This window comes from Mytilus trossulus, chromosome 8 (genome assembly GCF_036588685.1).
Source record: "Mytilus trossulus isolate FHL-02 chromosome 8, PNRI_Mtr1.1.1.hap1, whole genome shotgun sequence".
Classification (NCBI taxonomy): domain Eukaryota; kingdom Metazoa; phylum Mollusca; class Bivalvia; order Mytilida; family Mytilidae; genus Mytilus; species Mytilus trossulus.
Window position 1 is genome coordinate 43,262,753 of NC_086380.1, and position 27,690 is coordinate 43,290,442.

The window sequence follows — 27,690 nt, forward strand, 5'->3', positions numbered from 1 at the left end:
TTTTGTTTGTAGCCTAACGTCCAGTGGCAAATATTTCATTTATGTTCAGATCGAGTATATTTTTCAGACTTTCAGGACTCCCAGATATTATTCATAATCGTTATGGATAAGTTTGGCAACGAGCTAATGCAAATGTACATAGTTTTTTTTACGTTTAACAACACTGATTTCATTAATCCCATAATCCATCCACTGTACAATTTTCGTTTGAACATTTGTCAAAACAGAATCCTAAGTCATGAATGTAAATCCAAGGCAAACAAGGTAAATTAAGATTAAATTTCCATGAAATAAATGCAGAGTTATATTTATGAAGAGACTGTTAAACACGGGGAACGAAGAAACGTAAACAATGATGTTTCATTTGCAATCTTATAAAAATATTTCTCCGATGAGTTGGATAACCTCCTATCCACTTCGATATTTGTTCATGTAAATTTTGATCAGTAAAAATATAGAAAAATCCGCTATTATATATAGTAAAGTAATTGGAACTGATTTTTTCTTCTAAATTCTAAAGTGCCCTTTCTGCAGTGACGTCATTTAGAACTGTTCTTCAGTCCTGACTGATTTGGTCAGTTCTGCTGACAGTTCTACAGTTAGAACTGATTTGGTCAGTTCTACCTAGAACAGTTTTAGACAGTTCTACCCTAGAACTGATCCTGACAGTTCTACCTAGAACTGATTTAGTCAGTTCTACCTAGAACTGATCCTGACAGTTCTACCTAGAACAGTTCTAGGGTAGAACTGTTCTAGCTAGAACTGTTCTAGGACAGGTTAGAACAGTTCTATGACAGATTATTCTGACAGTTCTAATGAGAGGTTAGAACTGATCTCCACTGTATTAATGCAAAATGAATAATGGATTCTTTCAATAAAGATTTTGTAAAGAACAAGCATGATTTAGGGCCATGTAATCAAGAACTTACTGACTACATGCCTACACTCAGAAACATCATTGAACATTGAATGGAATCGGTTTTTTTTAATATTATTTAGACCCGTGCGTCACTGATGAGTCCTATTGTAGACGAAACGCGCGTCTGACGTATTAAATCATAATCCTTGTAACTTAGGTAACTATTTGTTTACTTTAAACAGGCTACCGATAGTGTTTACAAGGACAGCGAGTAGGACGTTATATAAACAAAGTTAACGGTGTACCTGACAAAATCATTAAAATCATTTTAATACTCTATAATAATAACAAATGATCTTTAAATGCCGTGAGAAAACAACTTTAATCATGGACCATGAATGTACACACGACTTCCACTCATAAACACTTAAATTGTTTATTTTGTACGACACTTATGATACTGTCCATCCATATGCATAGAAATTGATAATTAATGAAATATTCTAAGACTCTGAAGATTTGTATCACAATGTCCCAAATCTATGATGTATTCCGACATGCGTCAAATCTCAGTCAATGCATAACTTTTTCAAATGTTGTTGTTGTCGTAGCAGTAGTCAATCTATTTACAATACTCAACAATGACAGTTATGTCCGAGTTTCATTGATTATATTGCTGATATTTAGACCATGGGAAATATTGGTATCCTGTCACCTCATCAACTCATACGGCGAAATACGCGCCGGTTATTCTGTCGTCTAGGGATACAGAATGACAATGAAACCTGAAATACAAAAGATTCAATGGATTGAAATACAAGTAAGTAGGAAGGATTCCATGGAAAGATATAATGTGAAACTACTGTGTAAAACATTCTAATGTAACATCGATGATGAACGTTATTTCTTACGTTTTCAAGCATTACTAATTCTTAATAAATAGATTTTGCAGGAAAACTCTTCAACTTCAACCTATGTTCAAGATGTCACATATATCTGTTATGATTCATAGCTAAATTAAGGGACTGGTATACAAACAAAACTGCCACAATTATATATATATCTTTTATTAGGGGCTGGTGTACAAATAAAACTGCCTTAAGGATATTCGATACAGTTTCTCAATTAAATGTCATTTTTATAATTTTGATACATTTTGTACGCCTTGGCGAGTTATAAAATAAAACACAAAATAAAACATAGATCACCGTGCTTGTTTCGAGAAAATTGAGGCTGAAAAATGGGGATTTGTGCAATTTTGTAAAAAAATTAGGCAATGTGAAAAAAATTCGGAGCAGATATTTTTCGTTATAAATTATTAAGATCGGGTTCAATCTGAAGCTGTGATAAGTGAAAAACAAGTAAAAAATAAAACACTACATGAATAACTATACTATTATTCAAGCCTAGCCTGTCATTGCGGACCAGATGCTCAAAGTGGTATTTTTTTAAACCTAAAAAAATAAAAAATAAACTGTTTCTGAAAAGTCATTTTTATAATTTTTCTGCATAAAATTGCATTTTGTCATGCTTTCTCTAAATCCCAAGTAATAAATATAGGTTACCGTGCTTGATTTCATGTTAAACGCGATTTGTCCTAAAAATTGCTTCCCCTTTTGTAATCTCAACGTTAGCGCTAAAGTGCACGACGTCGCTGGCAGACAATTTCAAATTTTTCTCTGCAAATGACTGGAGACATTTTTCAGATGTATAAATATTGCTTGTAAAATGTGTAAATTACTATATATAAACTGGTAATATTGTTTCCGGAAATATAATTATGTGAATAACAAATCCCTCTCTCTGATTGCGGTCTAAGTGAGAACCATCTCAAGAAGTGTTATATCGGACTGTTGATAATTTTTACGGCTATTAAAATTAAGGACTCGGCAATTTAGAACTTGACATACAGGTACATTTACTGTACACACTCGTATAATATTTCATACCGTATGTTTGTTTGGTGGGCTGCTGTTTCATTACAAATATTCCTTAAAATCCTTTTATTCACGTTTTAATCACTGAAAAATCCGGGTTTTTTTTATACGAATCAACGTCGTTTGGACAGTGAATCAAATTTAACACGCATTGCAATTCGAATTAGAATTTACGTTAGTACGTAAAACATTTTTATGGTGTACCATTTGGTTCAAAAGGTATTTTCATCGGTTAACCGCTATTTATATACCGGTTAACCGCTATTTATATACCGGTTAACCGCTATTATTATCGGTTAATCGATAATTTTATCGATTAACCGCTACTTATATGTCGGTTAACCGCTAATTTTATCGGTTAACCGCTATTTATACCGATTAATCGCTATTAATATATCGGTTAACCGCTATTTATATACCGGTTAACCGCTATTATTATCGGTTAATCGATAATTTTATCGATTAACCGCTACTTATATGTCGGTTAACCGCTAATTTTATCGGTTAACCGCTATTTATACCGATTAATCGCTATTAATATATCGGTTAACCGCTATTTTTATCGGTTAACCGCTATTTTTTAGTGTTAATAACTTCTAATTTATCGTCTATGCTCAAAACAAATAATTATTAAAAATAAGTAAGTGATTGATGGAGGAGGTTTATCGCTTAACCTGTTAACACAGTAATTTTAATTGCTTACTCCTCCCATTTTCATTAATTAAAATTATTTGAAGAACGCCCACAAGTTCCGAGCGTTGAGCACGTGACAATATTATAGCACATAACACAATATCACACGCCAGTAATCTTTATTTTATTTATGACAAAACGGATTGTTTTGCATCAATTAATCACCAAAAAATTATTAATTTACCTACAAGCTTCCCCTCTTCTCCCACCCTACCTCCTTTTTAGCTCACCTGGTCCGAAGGGCCAAGTGAGCTTTTCTCATCACTTGGCGTCCGTTGTCCGTCGTTGTCCGTCGTCGTTGTCGTCGTTAACATTTACATTTTGAACTTCTTCTAGAGTCTGAGAACCGCTGAATGGAATGAAACCAAACATGGCATGAATGTTCCTTATCAGGTGCTGACCAAGTGTTGTTACTTTGTAGCCGATCCATTATTCAAAATGGCCGCCAGCGGGAACTTAGTTTATCATAGGACCCTATGGGAAATGCATACAAATGACTTCTTCTAGAGAACCGCTGAATGGAATGAAACCAAACATGGCATGAATGTTCCTTATCAGGTGCTGACCAAGTGTTGTTACTTTGTAGCCGATCCATCATTCAAAATGGCCGCCAGCGGGGACTTAGTTTAACATAGGACCCTATGGGAAATGCATACAAATGACTTCTTTAAGAGAACCACTGAATGGAATAAAACCAAACATGGCATGAATGTTCCTTATCAGGTACTGACCAAGTGTTGTTACTTTGTAGCTGGTCCATCATTCAAAATGGCCGCCAGCGGGGGACTTAGTTTAACATAGGACCCTATGGGTATTGATACAAATGACTTCTTTTAGAGAACCACTGAATGGAATGAAACCAAACATGGCATGAATGTTCCTTATCAGTTGCTGACCAAGTGTTGTTACTTTATAGCCGATCCATCATTCAAAATGGCCGCCAGCGGGGGACTTAGTTTAACATAGGACCCTATGGGAAATGCATACAAATGACTTCTTTTAGAGAACCACTGAATGGAAAAAAACCAAACATGGCATGAATGTTCCTTATCAGTTGCTGACCAAGTGTTGTTACTTTGTAGCCGATCCATCATTCAAAATGGCCGCCAGCGGGGGACTTAGTTTAACATAGGACACTAAGGATAATGCATACAAATGACTTCTTTTAGAGAACCACTGAATGGAAAAAAACAAACATGGCATGAATGTTCCTTATCAGGTGCTTACCAAGTGATGTTACTTTGTAGCCGATCCATTATTCAAAATGGCCGCCAGCGGGGGACTTAGTTCAAGACAGGACCCTATGGGAAATGCATACACATGACTTCTTTTAGAAAACCACTGAATGGAATGAAACCAAACATGGCATGAATGTTCCTTATCAGGTGCTGACCAAGTGTTGTTACTTTGTAGCCAATCCATTATTCAAAATGGCCGCCAGCGGGGGACTTAGTTTAACATAGGACCCTATGGGTATTGATACAAATGACTTCTTTTAGAGAACCACTGAATGGAATGAAACCAAACATGGCATGAATATTCCTTATGAGGTGCTGACCAAGTGTTGTTACTTTGTAGCCGATCCATCATTCAAAATGGCCGCCAGCGGGGGGACTTAGTTTAACATAGGACCCTGTGGGAAATGCATACAAATGACTTCTTTTAGAGAACCACTGAATGGAATGAAACCAAACATGGCATGAATGTTCCTTATCAGTTGCTGACCAAGTGTTGTTACTTTATAGCCGATCCATCATTCAAAATGGCCGCCAGCGGGGGACTTAGTTTAACATAGGACCCTATGGGAAATGCATACAAATTACTTCTTTTAGAGAACCACTGACAGTGGGAAAGCCACGGATCGATTCTGCGCCTCCTTCCATATGACGTAACGGCCAGAAAATCAAGGGCGACAATCGCGATTTTTCATAGAGGGCGACAATCGCGATTTTTCATAGAGGGCGACACTATCGCGCCATCGCGGCAATTTGTTTACATCGTGTACGTGTGATTTTTCGAGAAATTTATCATTAAAGACAATTAAACTTGTGTCATTTCATCATCAATTAGTTATATAGGTAAGTTTTACAGGTGACCATGCTATATTTTCTTCTTAGAAGATTTTATTTTACAAGAAACGAACATCTGAAAATGGCAAGTTACGTTGTTAATTTGGGGATAAAAATATGGCGGGTGTTTTCCCCTTCTGAAAATAACTGACACATTTGCATCCTATTGGCTATTTAAATATAAAATGACCAAAAATAGTATCTATGATGATAGGAGTCCCTAAATATTTGCATAAATACCCATCACTCCGTGTCAAATTGTAACTGAGGCTGCGAAAAGGAAGCACACAAATCGACGCCATTTTTCAACAGATTAAGGTTTCTGAGCTCACGAAATCCTAGTATTATAACTTTTAATGGTTAGTAGAAAGATATTAATACTATCCATAACATGATTTATAGATCTGATCGGGTTATGGCTACATGTTTGCCTCTTTTCGATTCTTAAAACCAGTAAATTTCCGTAGATCACATTTAAATAAACGCCCCTTTTCCAGCGTGAGACTTCAATTTGAATAAAACTTCAATTTTGGCAGGTCAATGTTAGCATTTAAATTTTAATTAAAGTTTTACAGTTGTGTAATGCATATGTGCTGATTTGTTTGGTTGTCTCGAATAGTAAAAAGGTTAATATTTTTATTTTTGAACCCAAAAAGTGTGACAAAAAACACAAAAAACAAACAAAATAAAAATATAGGAAAAAAATAACTAAAGGGGGTTTCCAACTATATGTCCCCATTCAAATGCATTGATCGTCCCCAAAAAAAATGGAGATTCCAATCCCTGGAACCCTATCCCTGGATCTGCCACTGGGAACTATGACCATTAAAACGTATAAAGAATTAGAGAATTGTTACTAAAGGAACAAGAATAGAGAAAATTTACCATAAAATAAGTAAAAAAAAAGAGCAAATGACATGCTAGCTGCGGAACCGTAGCTCTTAGGTCCTTATGTTATTTTTTGACTATTTGCGGACCATAGACTACTTTTTTTCTGGGACACCTTCCTATGCATCCAAGAAAAAATTCAAAATATTCCTAGCAGCAAGCCAGAGGTCTGGTCATAATCATTTTGAACTTTTGATGTGCTAATTTATATATTGAGGAAAGAAAAATTATGGACAAAAAGTATAAAAATAATAGAGACCAATGAACTAAAAGATTAAATGATAAAGAAATGCAGAAGACCCCATCCAGACCCTTGTCTATGTGAACAACAGTACTATTATTTTTGCTCAAAATTGCATATGGGCATGTAAAATCTATAATACTAAAATTACGAGGTCCAATTTGTCAGCCGTCATCACGTAAAAACGACGAATCAAATAATTCAACTTTATATTTAACTAATATACATGTAGTACAAAAGTGTAGATTAAAAATTACACCACTCCAGGCCCTTTTGTTTTTGACGTAATTAATATTGCCAATAATTAAGAAGTTCCGGTTCGAGTCCGATACAGATACCAATAGTATATTCACCTGTTACCTATTACCTTATCTGTATGTTCCGCATGTGACAGGCTCCACCAAACGGTGTATTCAGGATTAATATGCTATATACACGGTCATAATCACAAGGTTGACACTACTAAATTGTCAAATTGTTACCTAGTATTGTAGTATTTTAATCAGTAAGACTTTCAAAGATAACAAATCTGGACTAAAAATAAGGCGTATAGGTGCAGTTTTCAATTTGTGGGCATGCATGACATAAAACAGCGAATCAAAGAATTCAACTTCATTCAGATGACAACTTGAATACTAATACTAAAATAAGGCTTGCACATAGTTATATACTTTAATTCATTCACAGACCCGCGATATCACGGGTGTTTTCTAGTATCTTTTAAAGATTTCAGGTATATGAAATATTCACCAGTAGGAAAGTATAAATTCTGTCCCTCCTTCCATGCTAAAAAAAAATATGTGATTTATTGTTGAATTTTATTGCCACCTTCAGTATTGGCTAGGTGTTGTGGCCAGGTTTTATTGGCATTGGATACATTTATTATCAATTACTGGTATAAAGAATTAAAGATATGAATGATTGAATGAAAAGTTATCTTTTAAATAACAGATACCTGTAAGATAATTTAATGTTGCATATTATGTTATACTTTATTTAAACATTATTTATATCTATTAAAGAGGTTGATATGTTATTATGGTGATGAATTTTAAATACTAAAGTAAATGAATTTATAAGTAGAAAATTTTTCCAAACATCTGTTGGTGTGTATAAGTATTACCTTTTCTAGAGGACCTTTTTCGGGACGCCTGGATTGGGTATTTTTAGCTGAGGATTTCGGAATTGATCCTTCGGATTCCAGTATTTCCTTTCAACATTTTTTTTTAAATTGGGACCTCAGAAGAGCATGTTTCTGTCAGTAGACAATTCAAATATATTATAATTTACCGATCATATTGCAACTCTAGAGAAGTTTGAAATTATATTTATTTGATAATATCATCTGCGTAAATTATATATTTTCAGATAACAATAGGAATAAGAAGAGCAGGATTTCTATATTGAGGATTTACATGTATGGGACAGAGGACTATTTGGCTTGATTTTACTTTAAAAAACTTTTTAGTTCTCCTTAATTGTTTAAAATACTTTTTACATATTTTTCATTTTAACATTATTTTTATGACTTTGTATTTATTCATCACTTAATAAACTTTTATTTCTAAACATTTTTATATTTTCAAATATACATACAATGTGAAACACTCCACCATTTTATATTGATAACGTGGGGTAAATGTACATGAGACACTAAACTGTTGCAATACAATATTACTTAATGTCATTGAAAAACCTGAGATTCATTGATGCAAAGCTATAGCATATTCATAGGGCCCCCTTTCATAGGAAAAAAATTGGTTGATTAAATAGGGAATCACTGGAGCGGGCCCCTCCCAAGTTAGTCAGCAGCAGCAACCCCCCCCCCCCCCCCCCCCCCCCAAATAGAAAAGTTCTTGATCGGTCACTGGTGTCAGACATATACATGTATGTACTGTAGTATTTGAGACATAAGAAAAATAAAAGATATAAAAGTCAAAATGATGGTCTTTTTTTATTCTTTATAAGGTTTGAATGACTTAAATGGAAAGTTTCTAGAATTGTTCACTTCTCCTAGACATAGTGAGGTCTCTCAAGTAGCCTATCATGACATGACTTTTCACTGTTTTGCTTCCAATGGCATGTAGATTTCAAAGTGTGGTAACCCCTGCACCTAAATAAATCATTTTCAGTAGATACATATTTTTTTTTCAGACTTTTTGATGAAAAGTTTAAACTAATATACAAATTAGAAAAAAGAAAACTGATCAACTTGAACCCACAACATATAATTGAGCTCAGGTGCTCTGGAAGAGTAAGCAGATCCTGCTCCTTGTGTAGTATTATGAATGAGATGTCTATGTACCTTTTTCCTGGATATGTTAACACATGATTTTGCAAATAATTGCAATTGTGTGCTTTTAGAATGGAGTAAAATGTGTGAAAAGGTATTCTATTGCAGAAAAATCAGCACACAGATATAGGAATAGTATGATTCTTAATAAACTATAGATCCTGTGTCCAAGATTTGTTTTCTTGTAAACTGGTGTAAAATAAAAATGTGGGTCAAGCAGTTATATCAATGCAACAAAACAGGATCACCAAAATCAGAGTGAGACATTCATAGACCATTTTTAAAGTAGACCTTGGAAGTGACATAGCATTTTGTTAATGCTTTAAATGGTCATATAGCTCTAACATGTATTAATAATTTGATGTACTAGGCATTGGGCATTCATATTGAATTTTAATCACCAAGTTCTCAAGAGTTAAATATGCCCCAGGGCCCAGAAACACTCAAACATGAATAGTTGGTCACAGTGTACATCAGGTTGCTTGATAAGCATGATAAGGACAGACATTTATTAACATGTGTGAGTGTTTAGGCAGGCAATATTTGTTGATTGGTACATGTACTTTTTAAAATTGACAAGTTGAAACATTTCAGATTTATAATAATTTACAGAATCAAAGAATGACTGTAACCATTACCCTAAAAATTAGCTTAAAACAAAGACTAGCTGAGTGCTTACACTTTGCATTTTTGCATGCTTATTCAGACAACAACTTTTGACTAACTGAATTTTTTTTTGTTGAAAAAAGGGGGGTAGGTCTTCTTCCAGACAGTGGAAGTTATTTATATGGACAAATTCGTTCATAGATTGAACCAGTTTCAATGTACTACATAAATCTCGCCCATAATTCTGTTATACATCAGCAGCATAATTAAATAACTACAGAAAATGTGATACGAGGAGTTTGAGCAACTTGTAAACATCAACAAATGACGTTGTAAAGCCTTCAACCACTCAACATTTTAAGTAAAATATATTTAAAATCCTGAAAACATCATCACCCTTCGTTGTCTCAATCAATTTTGTGCTTAAAATCTGTAAAATTTGACATAATTTGCTTGATTTTGCACCGAAATAACTCCCAAAACGTCTGAAAAATGTTGAATTTTGACCTCCGGTTGAAGTATTTATTATGTAAACAAGACTCAGAGTGACGGGGAATCCTGTACATAGTCATGTGCCCATATGTTTCTAGGTCACATTTATTTATATCTCGACCAATGAAAAGCTTTAGGATGCATTTGTGTCAGTTGTTTGTAGTCGTGGGGATTACCCGCGGTTTTTTGGAAATCAACGGAGGTAGTCTTATGATTTATCATATTTCAGTAACGGAGCACTTATTTGAATACCGAATTTGGCAGTCGTCTGACAAAATCTATTCTTATGAAAAATTAAACTCAAATACTGATGGATGATAAGTTGTTTTAATAGATTTATTGTCTGAAGCACAGGCTACGTTTTTGTTTACACGCTGGTTACAGCGCCACCTCAAAATTTTTAGATTATGTCCCCTTTCCCGCGGGACTACCGGAAGTAGCTCTTCAATGTCACTGGCTTTCCCACTGTGAATGGAAAAAAAACAAACATGGCATGAATGTTCCTTATCAGTTGCTGACCAAGTGTTGTTACTTTGTAGCCGATCCATCATTCAAAATGGCCGCCAGCGGGGGACTTAGTTTAACATAGGACACTATGGGAAATGCATACAAATGACTTCTTTTAGAGAACCACTGAATGGAAAAAAAACAAACATGGCATGAATGTTCCTTATCAGGTGCTGACCAAGTGATGTTACTTTGTAGCCGATCCATTATTCAAAATGGCCGCCAGCGGGGGACTTAGTTCAAGACAGGACCCTATGGGAAATGCATACACATGACTTCTTTTAGAAAACCACTGAATGGAATGAAACCAAACATGGCATGAATGTTCCTTATCAGGTGCTGACCAAGTGTTGTTACTTTGTAGCCAATCCATTATTCAAAATGGCCGCCAGCGGGGGACTTAGTTTAACATAGGACCCTATGGGTATTGATACAAATGACTTCTTTTAGAGAACCACTGAATGGAATGAAACCAAACATGGCATGAATATTCCTTATGAGGTGCTGACCAAGTGTTGTTACTTTGTAGCCGATCCATCATTCAAAATGGCCGCCAGTGGGGGGACTTAGTTTAACATAGGACCCTGTGGGAAATGCATACAAATGACTTCTTTTAGAGAACCACTGAATGGAATGAAACCAAACATGGCATGAATGTTCCTTATCAGTTGCTGACCAAGTGTTGTTACTTTATAGCCGATCCATCATTCAAAATGGCCGCCAGCGGGGGACTTAGTTTAACATAGGACCCTATGGGAAATGCATACAAATTACTTCTTTTAGAGAACCACTGAATGGAAAAAAAACAAACATGGCATGAATGTTCCTTATCAGTTGCTGACCAAGTGTTGTTACTTTGTAGCCGATCCATCATTCAAAATGGCCGCCAGCGGGGGACTTAGTTTAACATAGGACACTAAGGATAATGCATACAAATGACTTCTTTTAGAGAACCACTGAATGGAAAAAAACAAACATGGCATGAATGTTCCTTATCAGGTACTGACCAAGTGTTGTTACTTTGTAGCTGGTCCATCATTCAAAATGGCCGCCAGCGGGGGACTTAGTTTAACATAGGACCCTATGGGTATTGATATAAATGACTTCTTTTAGAGAACCACTGAATGGAATGAAACCAAACATGGCATGAATGTTCCTTATCAGTTGCTGACCAAGTGTTGTTACTTTATAGCCGATCCATCATTCAAAATGGCCGCCAGCGGGGGACTTAGTTTAACATAGGACCCTATGGGAAATGCATACAAATGACTTCTTTTAGAGAACCACTGAATGGAAAAAAACCAAACATGGCATGAATGTTCCTTATCAGTTGCTGACCAAGTGTTGTTACTTTGTAGCCGATCCATCATTCAAAATGGCCGCCAGCGGGGGACTTAGTTTAACATAGGACACTATGGGAAATGCATACAAATGACTTCTTTTAGAGAACCACTGAATGGAAAAAAAACAAACATGGCATGAATGTTCCTTATCAGGTGCTGACCAAGTGATGTTACTTTGTAGCCGATCCATTATTCAAAATGGCCGCCAGCGGGGGACTTAGTTCAAGACAGGACCCTATGGGAAATGCATACACATGACTTCTTTTAGAAAACCACTGAATGGAATGAAACCAAACATGGCATGAATGTTCCTTATCAGGTGCTGACCAAGTGTTGTTACTTTGTAGCCAATCCATTATTCAAAATGGCCGCCAGCGGGGGACTTAGTTTAACATAGGACCCTATGGGTATTGATACAAATGACTTCTTTTAGAGAACCACTGAATGGAATGAAACCAAACATGGCATGAATATTCCTTATGAGGTGCTGACCAAGTGTTGTTACTTTGTAGCCGATCCATCATTCAAAATGGCCGCCAGTGGGGGGACTTAGTTTAACATAGGACCCTGTGGGAAATGCATACAAATGACTTCTTTTAGAGAACCACTGAATGGAATGAAACCAAACATGGCATGAATGTTCCTTATCAGTTGCTGACCAAGTGTTGTTACTTTATAGCCGATCCATCATTCAAAATGGCCGCCAGCGGGGGACTTAGTTTAACATAGGACCCTATGGGAAATGCATACAAATTACTTCTTTTAGAGAACCACTGAATGGAAAAAAACAAACATGGCATGAATGTTCCTTATCAGTTGCTGACCAAGTGTTGTTACTTTGTAGCCGATCCATCATTCAAAATGGCCGCCAGCGGGGGACTTAGTTTAACATAGGACACTATGGGAAATGCATACAAATGACTTCTTTTAGAGAACCACTGAATGGAAAAAAAACAAACATGGCATGAATGTTCCTTATCAGGTGCTGACCAAGTGATGTTACTTTGTAGCCGATCCATTATTCAAAATGGCCGCCAGCGGGGGACTTAGTTCAACACAGGACCCTATGGGAAATGCATACACATGACTTCTTTTAGAAAACCACTGAATGGAATGAAACCAAACATGGCATGAATGTTCCTTATCAGGTGCTGACCAAGTGTTGTTACTTTGTAGCCAATCCATTATTCAAAATGGCCGCCAGCGGGGGACTTAGTTTAACATAGGACCCTATGGGTATTGATACAAATGACTTCTTTTAGAGAACCACTGAATGGAATGAAACCAAACATGGCATGAATGTTCCTTATGAGGTGCTGACCAAGTGTTGTTACTTTGTAGCCGATCCATCATTCAAAATGGCCGCCAGCGGGGGGACTTAGTTTAACATAGGACCCTGTGGGAAATGCATACAAATGACTTCTTTTAGAGAACCACTGAATGGAATGAAACCAAACATGGCATGAATGTTCCTTATCAGGTGCTGACCAAGTGTTGTTATTTTGTAGCCGATCCATCATTCAAAATGGCCGCCAGCGGGGGACTTAGTTTAACATAGGACCTTTTGGGTATTGATACAAATGACTTCTTTTAGAGAACCACTGAATGGAATGAAACCAAACATGGCATGAATGTTCCTTATGAGGTGCTGACCAAGTTTTGTTACTTTGTAGCCGATCCATTATTCAAAATGGCCGCCAGCGGGGGACCTAGTTTAACATAGGACCTTATGGGTATTGATACAAATGACTTTTTTTTAGAGAACCACTGAATGGAATGAAACCAAACCTGGCATCAATGTTCCTTATCAGGTACTGACCAAGTGTTGTTACTTTGTAGCCGATCCATCATTCAAAATGGCCGCCAGCGGGGACTTAGTTTAACATAGGACCCTATGGGTATTGATACAAATGACTTCTTTTAGAGAACCACTGAATGGAATGAAACCAAACATGGCATGAATATTCCTTATGAGGTGCTGACCAAGTGTTGTTACTTTGTAGCCGATCCATCATTCAAAATGGCCGCCAGCGGGGGGACTTAGTTTAACATAGGACCCTGTGGGAAATGCATACAAATGACTTCTTTTAGAGAACCACTGAATGGAATGAAACCAAACATGGCATGAATGTTCCTTATCAGTTGCTGACCAAGTGTTGTTACTTTATAGCCGATCCATCATTCAAAATGGCCGCCAGCGGGGGACTTAGTTTAACATAGGACCCTAAGGGAAATGCATACAAATTACTTCTTTTAGGGAACCACTGAATGGAAAAAAAACAAACATGGCATGAATGTTCCTTATCAGTTGCTGACCAAGTGTTGTTACTTTGTAGCCGATCCATCATTCAAAATGGCCGCCAGCGGGGGACTTAGTTTAACATAGGACACTATGGGAAATGCATACAAATGACTTCTTTTAGAGAACCACTGAATGGAAAAAAAACAAACATGGCATGAATGTTCCTTATCAGGTGCTGACCAAGTGATGTTACTTTGTAGCCGATCCATTATTCAAAATGGCCGCCAGCGGGGGACTTAGTTCAAGACAGGACCCTATGGGAAATGCATACACATGACTTCTTTTAGAAAACCACTGAATGGAATGAAACCAAACATGGCATGAATGTTCCTTATCAGGTGCTGACCAAGTGTTGTTACTTTGTAGCCAATCCATTATTCAAAATGGCCGCCAGCGGGGGACTTAGTTTAACATAGGACCCTATGGGTATTGATACAAATGACTTCTTTTAGAGAACCACTGAATGGAATGAAACCAAACATGGCATGAATATTCCTTATGAGGTGCTGACCAAGTGTTGTTACTTTGTAGCCGATCCATCATTCAAAATGGCCGCCAGTGGGGGGACTTAGTTTAACATAGGACCCTGTGGGAAATGCATACAAATGACTTCTTTTAGAGAACCACTGAATGGAATGAAACCAAACATGGCATGAATATTCCTTATGAGGTGCTGACCAAGTGTTGTTACTTTGTAGCCGATCCATCATTCAAAATGGCCGCCAGTGGGGGGACTTAGTTTAACATAGGACCCTGTGGGAAATGCATACAAATGACTTCTTTTAGAGAACCACTGAATGGAATGAAACCAAACATGGCATGAATGTTCCTTATCAGTTGCTGACCAAGTGTTGTTACTTTATAGCCGATCCATCATTCAAAATGGCCGCCAGCGGGGGACTTAGTTTAACATAGGACCCTATGGGAAATGCATACAAATTACTTCTTTTAGAGAACCACTGAATGGAAAAAAACAAACATGGCATGAATGTTCCTTATCAGTTGCTGACCAAGTGTTGTTACTTTGTAGCCGATCCATCATTCAAAATGGCCGCCAGCGGGGGACTTAGTTTAACATAGGACACTATGGGAAATGCATACAAATGACTTCTTTTAGAGAACCACTGAATGGAAAAAAAACAAACATGGCATGAATGTTCCTTATCAGGTGCTGACCAAGTGATGTTACTTTGTAGCCGATCCATTATTCAAAATGGCCGCCAGCGGGGGACTTAGTTCAACACAGGACCCTATGGGAAATGCATACACATGACTTCTTTTAGAAAACCACTGAATGGAATGAAACCAAACATGGCATGAATGTTCCTTATCAGGTGCTGACCAAGTGTTGTTACTTTGTAGCCAATCCATTATTCAAAATGGCCGCCAGCGGGGGACTTAGTTTAACATAGGACCCTATGGGTATTGATACAAATGACTTCTTTTAGAGAACCACTGAATGGAATGAAACCAAACATGGCATGAATGTTCCTTATGAGGTGCTGACCAAGTGTTGTTACTTTGTAGCCGATCCATCATTCAAAATGGCCGCCAGCGGGGGGACTTAGTTTAACATAGGACCCTGTGGGAAATGCATACAAATGACTTCTTTTAGAGAACCACTGAATGGAATGAAACCAAACATGGCATGAATGTTCCTTATCAGGTGCTGACCAAGTGTTGTTATTTTGTAGCCGATCCATCATTCAAAATGGCCGCCAGCGGGGGACTTAGTTTAACATAGGACCTTTTGGGTATTGATACAAATGACTTCTTTTAGAGAACCACTGAATGGAATGAAACCAAACATGGCATGAATGTTCCTTATGAGGTGCTGACCAAGTTTTGTTACTTTGTAGCCGATCCATTATTCAAAATGGCCGCCAGCGGGGGACCTAGTTTAACATAGGACCTTATGGGTATTGATACAAATGACTTTTTTTTAGAGAACCACTGAATGGAATGAAACCAAACCTGGCATCAATGTTCCTTATCAGGTACTGACCAAGTGTTGTTACTTTGTAGCCGATCCATCATTCAAAATGGCCGCCAGCGGGGACTTAGTTTAACATAGGACCCTATGGGTATTGATACAAATGACTTCTTTTAGAGAACCACTGAATGGAATGAAACCAAACATGGCATGAATATTCCTTATGAGGTGCTGACCAAGTGTTGTTACTTTGTAGCCGATCCATCATTCAAAATGGCCGCCAGCGGGGGGACTTAGTTTAACATAGGACCCTGTGGGAAATGCATACAAATGACTTCTTTTAGAGAACCACTGAATGGAATGAAACCAAACATGGCATGAATGTTCCTTATCAGTTGCTGACCAAGTGTTGTTACTTTATAGCCGATCCATCATTCAAAATGGCCGCCAGCGGGGGACTTAGTTTAACATAGGACCCTAAGGGAAATGCATACAAATTACTTCTTTTAGGGAACCACTGAATGGAAAAAAAACAAACATGGCATGAATGTTCCTTATCAGTTGCTGACCAAGTGTTGTTACTTTGTAGCCGATCCATCATTCAAAATGGCCGCCAGCGGGGGACTTAGTTTAACATAGGACACTATGGGAAATGCATACAAATGACTTCTTTTAGAGAACCACTGAATGGAAAAAAAACAAACATGGCATGAATGTTCCTTATCAGGTGCTGACCAAGTGATGTTACTTTGTAGCCGATCCATTATTCAAAATGGCCGCCAGCGGGGGACTTAGTTCAAGACAGGACCCTATGGGAAATGCATACACATGACTTCTTTTAGAAAACCACTGAATGGAATGAAACCAAACATGGCATGAATGTTCCTTATCAGGTGCTGACCAAGTGTTGTTACTTTGTAGCCAATCCATTATTCAAAATGGCCGCCAGCGGGGGACTTAGTTTAACATAGGACCCTATGGGTATTGATACAAATGACTTCTTTTAGAGAACCACTGAATGGAATGAAACCAAACATGGCATGAATATTCCTTATGAGGTGCTGACCAAGTGTTGTTACTTTGTAGCCGATCCATCATTCAAAATGGCCGCCAGTGGGGGGACTTAGTTTAACATAGGACCCTGTGGGAAATGCATACAAATGACTTCTTTTAGAGAACCACTGAATGGAATGAAACCAAACATGGCATGAATGTTCCTTATCAGTTGCTGACCAAGTGTTGTTACTTTATAGCCGATCCATCATTCAAAATGGCCGCCAGCGGGGGACTTAGTTTAACATAGGACCCTATGGGAAATGCATACAAATTACTTCTTTTAGAGAACCACTGAATGGAAAAAAAACCAAACATGGCATGAATGTTCCTTATCAGTTGCTGACCAAGTGTTGTTACTTTGTAGCCGATCCATCATTCAAAATGGCCGCCAGCGGGGGACTTAGTTTAACATAGGACACTATGGGAAATGCATACAAATGACTTCTTTTAGAGAACCACTGAATGGAAAAAAAACAAACATGGCATGAATGTTCCTTATCAGGTGCTGACCAAGTGATGTTACTTTGTAGCCGATCCATTATTCAAAATGGCCGCCAGCGGGGGACTTAGTTCAACACAGGACCCTATGGGAAATGCATACACATGACTTCTTTTAGAAAACCACTGAATGGAATGAAACCAAACATGGCATGAATGTTCCTTATCAGGTGCTGACCAAGTGTTGTTACTTTGTAGCCAATCCATTATTCAAAATGGCCGCCAGCGGGGGACTTAGTTTAACATAGGACCCTATGGGTATTGATACAAATGACTTCTTTTAGAGAACCACTGAATGGAATGAAACCAAACATGGCATGAATGTTCCTTATGAGGTGCTGACCAAGTGTTGTTACTTTGTAGCCGATCCATCATTCAAAATGGCCGCCAGCGGGGGGACTTAGTTTAACATAGGACCCTGTGGGAAATGCATACAAATGACTTCTTTTAGAGAACCACTGAATGGAATGAAACCAAACATGGCATGAATGTTCCTTATCAGGTGCTGACCAAGTGTTGTTATTTTGTAGCCGATCCATCATTCAAAATGGCCGCCAGCGGGGGACTTAGTTTAACATAGGACCTTTTGGGTATTGATACAAATGACTTCTTTTAGAGAACCACTGAATGGAATGAAACCAAACATGGCATGAATGTTCCTTATGAGGTGCTGACCAAGTTTTGTTACTTTGTAGCCGATCCATTATTCAAAATGGCCGCCAGCGGGGGACCTAGTTTAACATAGGACCTTATGGGTATTGATACAAATGACTTTTTTTTTAGAGAACCACTGAATGGAATGAAACCAAACCTGGCATGAATGTTCCTTATCAGGTACTGACCAAGTGTTGTTACTTTGTAGCCGATCCATCATTCAAAATGGCCGCCAGCGGGGACTTAGTTTAACATAGGACCCTATGGGTATTGATACAAATGACTACTTTTAGAGAACCACTGAATGGAATGAAACCAAACATGGCATGAATGTTCCTTATGAAGTGCTGACCAAGTGTTGTTACTTTGTAGCCGATCCATCATTCAAAATGGCCGCCAGCGGGGGACTTAGTTCAACATAGGACCCTATGGGAAATGCATACACATGACTTCTTTTAGAAAACCACTGAATGGAATGAAACCAAACATGGCATGAGTGTTCCTTTGAGGTGCTGACCAAGTGTTGTTACTTTGTAGCTGATCCATCATTCAAAATGTTCCTTTCTTAATGAGGTGCTCGCCAAGTGTTGTTACTTTGTAGCAAAATTTTATCTTTTTTTTTTATATGATTTCAAAAACCCAGGTAGAATCAGGTAAGCGATACAGGCTCTTGAGAGCCTCTAGTTATATTTACGCCGACATAAACACACGGTAGACACTTTCCTGGTGATAGAACTTCCCCTCTACATTCCTTAATATCATAATTTCTAGATCGATTTGTGCATTATTGTTGGTTGGTTTATTCTCTTTATAAAAAAATGGGAAAACATATTAATTGCTAGTTGTTTTTGGGCTTTTTAACCATCTTTAACGCTTCCAAAGGATACGTAAGACGCAGAAATTAACAGCTATAGAACACCTTCAACAATGAGTAAAATCCATACTGCATAGTCAGTTATATAAGGCATCCAAATGACTAACGTAAACCAATTCAAACGAAAAAAATAACGATCTAATTGATGTGCAAAGTAATAAACGAAAAACAAAACTGTAACACAACAACAAAAAGTAAATAAAAATACATTGGATGACACTAAAGTAGAATGTACCATGAGAGTTTACAAAACATTTAAAGGCACAAGTAACACGTACGATACCGAATTGCATATCTCCCGATTTTTTTAAATATTTTGCATACTTTTTGACTTTAATCCGAATTGAATCGGAATATGAAATACAAAGTAGAGGTCACAATTTTTTTTTCTTGTAATTTTCATTGGAAACTTAAATTTATGCTACATGTAGGTTCACACTGCGGATCAGATCAATCCGATGATCCTTATTGTCCAAAATTCCACCACCAAGCGAAACCAAAATCTTGATCGGGTTTGTTTACGACTTCTACCCAACTGTTATTCGACTGCACACGACTTTAACTCGACCATTCACGACTCAAACCCGATCACTAATTGATTAAATATTCGATAATTCCGACAATTTACGATCTCTACACGATCTTTACTCGACTAGTTAGACCAAATCAACTATACTCGATCACAGTCTGATCTCTTCCAAACCAGATCAACCGGATCGTATAGATAGTCGTTGGGATAGTCGGGAATTAGTCGGGTATATACAATTTTTATATAAAAATATCATCTTTTTTGTATGCGACGCCGCAGCGTAGGGGTCATTAAAACTTATACCGGGTCCACACTATAAAATTTATACCTCAGCTTTGCTACACTTACAAGTGAAGAAACGACAAAAATGACGCCTACCAAATTCGAACTTGATCTGTGTTTTATGATAATAAGTGTTGTGTTTACGTTTCATAAAATTTGATTGATGCTAAACAAAATTAGAGAACGGAAACTAATTGTGAGGACGTACGTAGAAGACGAACAAGAAGGCGTAGACAGCAACGGATGCCGAGACGTCTACTGTGTGGGTAGCACCAGAGACTTGCAGGAGTTCGACAAAAAGGACCCCAACGGTTGAAAACTTCTTCAGAGTCTAGGCTGATATGTTTTGGGAGTTTAACTGGTCTTTAAATTTCTTGAAAATGACACCACAAAATGAGATTTGTCACTAGATTAGTACTTAGATAGCAATATACATAAATTTGACCATTCCCTTTTCCTTGCTTTTTACATATGAAGCTTGCTGTTTGTGTCATATATATGCAAATATGTATGTGTGTATCCTTGGCAATTAACTATTGGCTAAAAACTATTGTAGAAAGGTGATAATGCTGTCATATATTTCCCAAAAATTGACCAGAAGTAAACTTGTAATCCCCTGGAGTGAAATCTTATCTGAAACTGTTTACGTATAACTAGCAAGAGATCAAATCAAAATCAGTTGTCTTTCGTCTTATTTTCTGTAAAATTGCGTCAAAAAGTTCGTTTGCAAGGTGACAGATAGCTTTTCATTTCTGTAGCATTTGGTGTCATGTGGAGAGTTACCTCATTGGCAATCATACCTGATCTTATTTTTAGCTCACCTGGCCCAAAGGGCCAAGTGAGCTTTTCTCAACACTTTGCGTCCGTCGTCCGTCGTCGGTCGTCGTCGTCCTGCGTCCGGCGTTAGGTTTTACAAAAATCTTCTCCTCTGAAACTACTGGGCCAAATTTAACCAAACTTGGCCACAATCATCATTGGGGTATATAGTTTAAAAATTGTGTCCGGTGACCTGGCTTACCAACCAAGATGGCCGCCATGGCTAAAAATAGAACATAGGAGGTAAAATGCAGTTTTTGGCTTATAACTCAAAAACCAAAGCATTTAGAGCAAATCTGACAGGAAGTAAAATTGTTGATCAGGTCAAGATCTATCTGCCCTGAAATTTTAAGATGAACTGGATCATTGGTTGTTAGGTTGCTGCCCCTGAATTGGAAATTTTGAGGAAATTTTGCTGTTTTTTTGTTATTATCTTGAATATTATTATAGATAGAGATAAACTGTAAACAGCAATAATGTACAGCAAAGTAAGAGATAATTGTAAGCAGCAAAAATGTTTAGTAAAGTAAGATCTACAAACACATCACCATCACCAAAACACAATTTTGTCATGAATTCATCTGTGTACAATATTTAATATTAACATAGACCAAGGTGAGCGACACAGGCTCTTTAGAGCCTCTAGTTATACTACACAACAGTCAAACAGAAAATAGTTCATAAAACAAGTAAACCCCACTTTGGAGGCTATATTAGTCATTAGCATTCTAATAATGACTTTTTATTGCAGAATTACATTCATACCTGAAAAAAAACCAAGGGACCAAAATGCAGAATCTATTACCCTTTCGGAACACCTGCACAAGATAGTCCCAGGTTTTGTAAGGTTTCGTGTTGCTAATTAGTTTTAAGCTTTCTATGTTGTGTTATGTGGACTTCTGCATGTTTGTTTTCTCGTCGTTTTTCGTTTTTCGCAATGGCTGTTTCAGTATTTTCGACCTTTCAGTTTGATTGTTCCTTTGGTATCTTGACTCTCTGTTAAAATTTTACCCCTTATTGCAAATGTACAGACCAGTACTGTACATGGAGGATTTTTGGTACAATTAAAAATAAATAGTGACAATATATTTTTGCATTAGCAATGTTATGAGAGTTATTTAGATCTGAAAACATTTTTACTGAATCGTGTAGCAATCATGTGTACTCGTATATGGCCAAGTAAAGATCGAAGAGATGTCGAATGTGGTCGCGTAGAGATCGGGTATTGGTCGATTTGGTCTGGGGTCAAAATAATATAGAGGTCGCAGTGATCTAAGCAATCGGGCATCGGTCGAGTTAATCTGGACCACAGATCAAACAGGTTTGCGTTGATCGGGAAATGATCTGATACTAATTGAGCAAAGGTCGAGATGATCGAGTAATGATCGGTAAAATATTTGTATTCCATCCAAACTCGATCTTTACACGATCATTTCCCGATCAATTCGACCGTTACTCGACGAATAGTCGATCTCTTCTTGTGTATATCATTTTATTCTGGTATCACCTAAGTTGAACAAAGGTATACAGAAAAACATATTAACATTAAATTGCATTGTACATTTGTCAAGGAAGCATTAAATATGAGTGACTGGCTTCTCGATCCTTACTCGAATGTTTTTAACATGTCAAAAATTATCGGGTAGAATAGATCAGGCCTGTTTACGACTTCTTCCCGACCGCAATCCTACTGTACAAGATTTTTACTCGACAATTCACGACTTCTTAATGACAACATCACGACTCCCAACCCAAACACCACTAGAATAGACATTCGACCATAAGGCGAATTCACAATCTCTACAAGATCTCTAAAAGATCTTTAATCGACTAGCTAGAACAAGTCAACAAAGCTCGAACTTAGCCCGATCTCGACCAGAATTAATAGACTTGATCGTAAAGGGGTCGTAGGGATATCCGGGAATTGGTCGAGTATGTACAATTTCATTAGAAAAAAGTCGGATTGTCTTATGCCCCGCTGAAACAAATGAGACATTTAGTGTTACACTTGTCAACCCATTCGTCCGTACGTTTGTCCATTCCACTTATTAGTTTCCGTTTATTAACTTTGGTTTGCCTCTTTTAACCTAATGATATGAAACTCATACACACTGCTTATAACTATAGTATTCTAATCAAATATCACAGATTAAATATCGTTATATGCGAACGGGGGCTAAAGCGTCAGAATAAAGTGCACAAAGGACTCTGGTACACTGTACTGCAACTACAAAGGATTATTCTCAGTCACACTATTAGCCCTCGTTGACGCATATTTCAAGTTTATATGGTACAGATATGGAAGTGCGTCTGACTCTTCAACCATTCTGAATAGAGGACTTTGATTGAGGAACTAGAAACACCCACTGCCCGGCGATATGGAGAACACTCATACCGGTACCTCATGATTGAATATGATGCATTACCATTGAGATCTGGATGAAGCCGTACTCCAGAGATATCAAAACCGAGACTATCTTATGCACTATTTCAAAATGCCAGCAGGTTCAGTTGAGTGACAAGAGAGTATGATTTTGTTCATCAGTGCTATTGTACATAGTTTTATCGTTAAACCACTGATGTAGTTATTAAAGTATGGCATAGTGTTTTCATGCGTTATAAAATTGTCAAGATTGATATTAAAATAATGGTACTTATGCCTTGTTTTGTTTAAAACTGTACTAAAACTTTGGTAGATGTTTTGCCTTTTTTCACGTTTCAAAAATTCGGAACGTTTGTATCTAGTTATATATTAGATTTACTGCTCTTTTCTTGAAAATGACACCACTAAATGAGACTTGTCACCGGATTGGTACTTATGCAATATGACGGTTGCAATGTGTATTTGGTGGGTTTCGTGTTGCTAAGATTTTAGTTATAATGAGTTGTGGACTTGTTTGTCTTGTCGTCGTTTTTAGTTTTTTTCTATGGCTGGGTCGGTTTGTTCTTCACCTCTGGGTGTGATTGTTTATTTGGTATGTTTGCATCTGTTAAAGTACAGCTAAGTACTGTACACGGTGAAATTTCAAAATGACAAGGACAATATATTCTTGCGGGAAAATTTATGAGAGTTAATTAGATCTACACATCCTTTTATAGAAACTTGTAGCAGCATCGTATACAACCGAGTAGAGATCGAAAAGTGGTTGTGTTTGATCGAATAGAGATCGGGTATTGGTCGAGTTGGTCTGGGATAAAAAAAAAAATAATAAAGTAGTAGTCGCAGTGATCGATAAGTTGACGTTGGTTGAGAAACGATCGCATTTTAGTCGAACAAAGGTCATGATGATCGAATACTGATTGTTCAAATATCTTTATTCAGACCAAACTCGATCCCTTTACGATCCTTTTTCGATCAAATCGATCGCTACTCGGCGAAACTCCGATCTCTTCTCGAGCGAATGGCTTCTCGATGCTTACTCAAAAGAATTTGACACGTCAAAAACTCTCTGAAAGAAAGTCAGATCGATGACGAGTAAGGTAGACCGACCCGAACATAATTGTCGAACTAGCCAGACCAGTCTCCCGATCACTTAATCTGTCTTGATCGGAATTAATATAGTTGGTCTGATCGGCAGTGGCAACCTAGCTTTAGCTTTAAAAATACTAGACTTCTTTGTTACTTTATTAAATTTTCATCAAGAAAATGACCTTTAGCTGTCATATATCACCATTTCAAAACAAATTCAACTAAATTGTTGAATTAAACAGCATTGTATAAAGTTTAACCTATAGAAATCATATATATATCCCGAATTTTTCGTGTATAATTTGTTATGCCAATTCATAGCCAATGTTTCAATCTTTAAGAGACAGATGTCGAATCACGATTATCTCTTTAATACCAGTGAATCACTAACGACCGAAAATAATCCTTAGGACAGTGTGATAACTTTAACACATTAGCACATTTACCCTAAAGTCTTAATGCAAATTAATTGACTAAACATTTGTGGCTAAATTATATCATCTTATAATTATTTTGCATTACTTTTTATCCCTCATTTTTTTGCCAAGCAACAACATCAAAAGAGCTGTATAAATGTTCGTGAGAGTCGGGCTTGATGATGTTAAAATTGGTCTAGAGAGTATTTTAATAGATTGAAATGATTTCCGTGTACATATTTTATTATCATGCATAAAACGGTGCAACCTTGCGTCCAATGTCGTCTGATAGGACCCGACACTGTTTGAGTATGTCGGCAGTTAAAGCTTGGGTTTGTCCTCTAGCTTAGACTTGATTATAATTAAATATAAAATAAATTATTCATTTACCAGTACATGTTAAATCAGTTATAAATCTATAAATGAATCATCAATACATATCATGACAGATATGCCATCATTAGGGTACAACTATCAATTGTCTGTTTTAAAAGTCTTTCAAATCTATAGTTAGACTTTTGTGATTGCTCTACATAAATAATGGTTCAACATTTAACACTTGTCCTCTTCAGACTGCAATGAATTTATTCGAATATTTCATGATACTTTATGTTTTGCTATTAAAAAATAATGAATATATTCTTTCTTGTTTAAGTTTCTGTGCTGCAATATTTCAGTAGAATCAATAAATAATAATAATACTACATATATACCGTATATGTTTTGTAATTATACTAGTTTCGTGGTTTTTGACGTTATCATAACCACTAATACTAATCTAAAATTTGTTAGATTTGTATTAATTTGGATGGTCACCTGTTGTTTCTGTATCAGTCGATTCATCTTTAATAAACCCTTGGAATACATGCTTTGATGGACAGCTATTAATTTTGATTCAGATTGATAACATTTATTTCTTTTAAATTTATTTCAAGGTTAAGAATTCCATATGTCACACCAGTTGTAAATCGTAAACCTTTAGTTACAATAACACCTATGAATAGTTTGACCAGACGATGCTGATCTGATGCTCCATTATATATTATAAATCCATCACCCTGTATTTTCTGTGAAGTTTCGTTTTCAACAGAAACTATATAACAGAAACTATATATATTATTCATTATTTCAAACATATAAAAAATTGCCACAGATTTCAGGTTAAAAGACTGACGTCAATTATCGTACCTAGTACATTTATTGTGGGGTTTTTTATTTGTTTTATAACGATATATTTTTTCCAATAAATTCAAACAAAAAGTAATCTCTAATAAGTTTCAGTCAACAGATGTATTTTATTACATTGGCCGATTGAACATCGACTTGGAATAAGTCAGTTTGGATTTTATAATTTTACATGGTCTAATGTTGGAAATAATTTTTAAAAAGTTGAAACAGATCGTATTGTTTTCACGGCGAGTGTCTTGCAAAAATCAGCTGATTTCTCTTACTTTTTTTATGTTGCCCCTGTTAATTTTCGTGATCCATCTTTATAATCAGTGTTAAAGGTCTATTATTGTAGTTATGTGTCTTATCTGTACCCGGGTTTGTTTTTTGTTCATTTTAATATTGTCCTACTTTTTCACTAAATTCTAAGTGTTGATTTTCTTTAGCAAATCTAGTATTTGTTTTTTAACTTGGGAGTTTTCTTATATCGAAGGACCTTTTGTCTAATTAAATAAACTACATGAAATTGTTAGAGAGAATATTATCGAAATTAGAGCTACATGTATGATGACGGATGGACCGTTGTGTGGTTTGACAATGCTACATGTCCACCGATGTCCAGATACTGTGCGAGAAAATATTTTAAGAAAATACGATACTACTGAACACAGGCCACCAATCTATCGGTATCAAATTTATTAAAAAAAAATATCAATGTATTGCCATATGACCTTTTACATTGAAGGACTAAACTTGCGTTAAGTCGTGCGATTATCAATCTTTTTATGCCATATGTAGATCTTATTTGAGTTGTTTGGTTACTGCGTGTTGACGTTTAAATCCAAAATCATTATTATTTACCTCTTAAATAAGAAAAGTACAAAAACTTTAGTTAATCGCATGAATTCCCGTTACAACGTATGTCCATGGTTACAAGTAGAGTATAAAATGAATGAAGTGGTTATCGCGCATTAAATGGCAGCAGTTCTTTTGCGCCAATTACTGTTTTTCAGAGGTATCATTTGCGCCAAATTTTGTTTTCCAAATGTATCATTTGCGCCAATACTAGCAATAGTCGGAACTCGTTTGCGCCAATTTACCTATACACGTATCTATTCTTATAACATGTTTGGCTTAAAAAGTATCATATGATCAGAGATATTTCACCATGAAGATGAGCATCTTGAACGAAATGACTTGAAATGCAGTAGGCAGTCCATGTACAGAGAGAGGAAAAAACTTATTGCTTTGCTGACAATTTAATACAAGATATGCAAAAGAGAAGAAAATATAAGCTTTTGCTGATTATGTTTCAGTCACATACGTTGATTACACAATGCTTTGCTCCCACCTTCCGCATTGAGTGAAACCGTCTATCTATCGCAAGACGTACTATGTAATAGAGCAGAAGCATTCCACGGGGAGTTATTATGAACTGTTTTATGCATTTCATCCTTCAATGTTTGTTTTTTTGGACAATAAGGTGAAGTTACAAGCTACTGCATACATTAAAATGGAGAGTACTCATGCAGCAGCGGTAAGAAGAAAGTATGTTTTAGAAAAGGAAACATTTGCAGTGTAAACTGCCAGTTCCAAGTCCGAATAAAGGTGTAGGGAAGTATTTTTTCTTCTAATTGGCGCAATCGTATGTTTTACTTTTGGCGCAAATGATACCATGTTATTTTAAAACAGGTGGCGCAAACGTAGCATTGGAGAAAAAAGTTGTGGCGCAAAAGGACGCATTTTTGGCGCAAACGGATCTCTCC

General features: G+C 36.7%; 1 protein-coding gene across 1 annotated transcript in view; it reads right to left on the reverse strand.

Moving 5' to 3' along the window:
• Positions 1-1,260: 1,260 nt before the first annotated feature.
• LOC134680976 (uncharacterized) overlaps positions 1,261-27,690 on the reverse strand; it is a 53,016-nt gene continuing 26,586 nt past the window's right edge. The window contains exon 10 of the mRNA XM_063540301.1: positions 1,261-1,644. Coding sequence (XP_063396371.1) covers positions 1,579-1,644 — 66 coding nt within the window. The 3' untranslated portion in view covers positions 1,261-1,578. The remainder of the gene's footprint in view (positions 1,645-27,690) is intronic.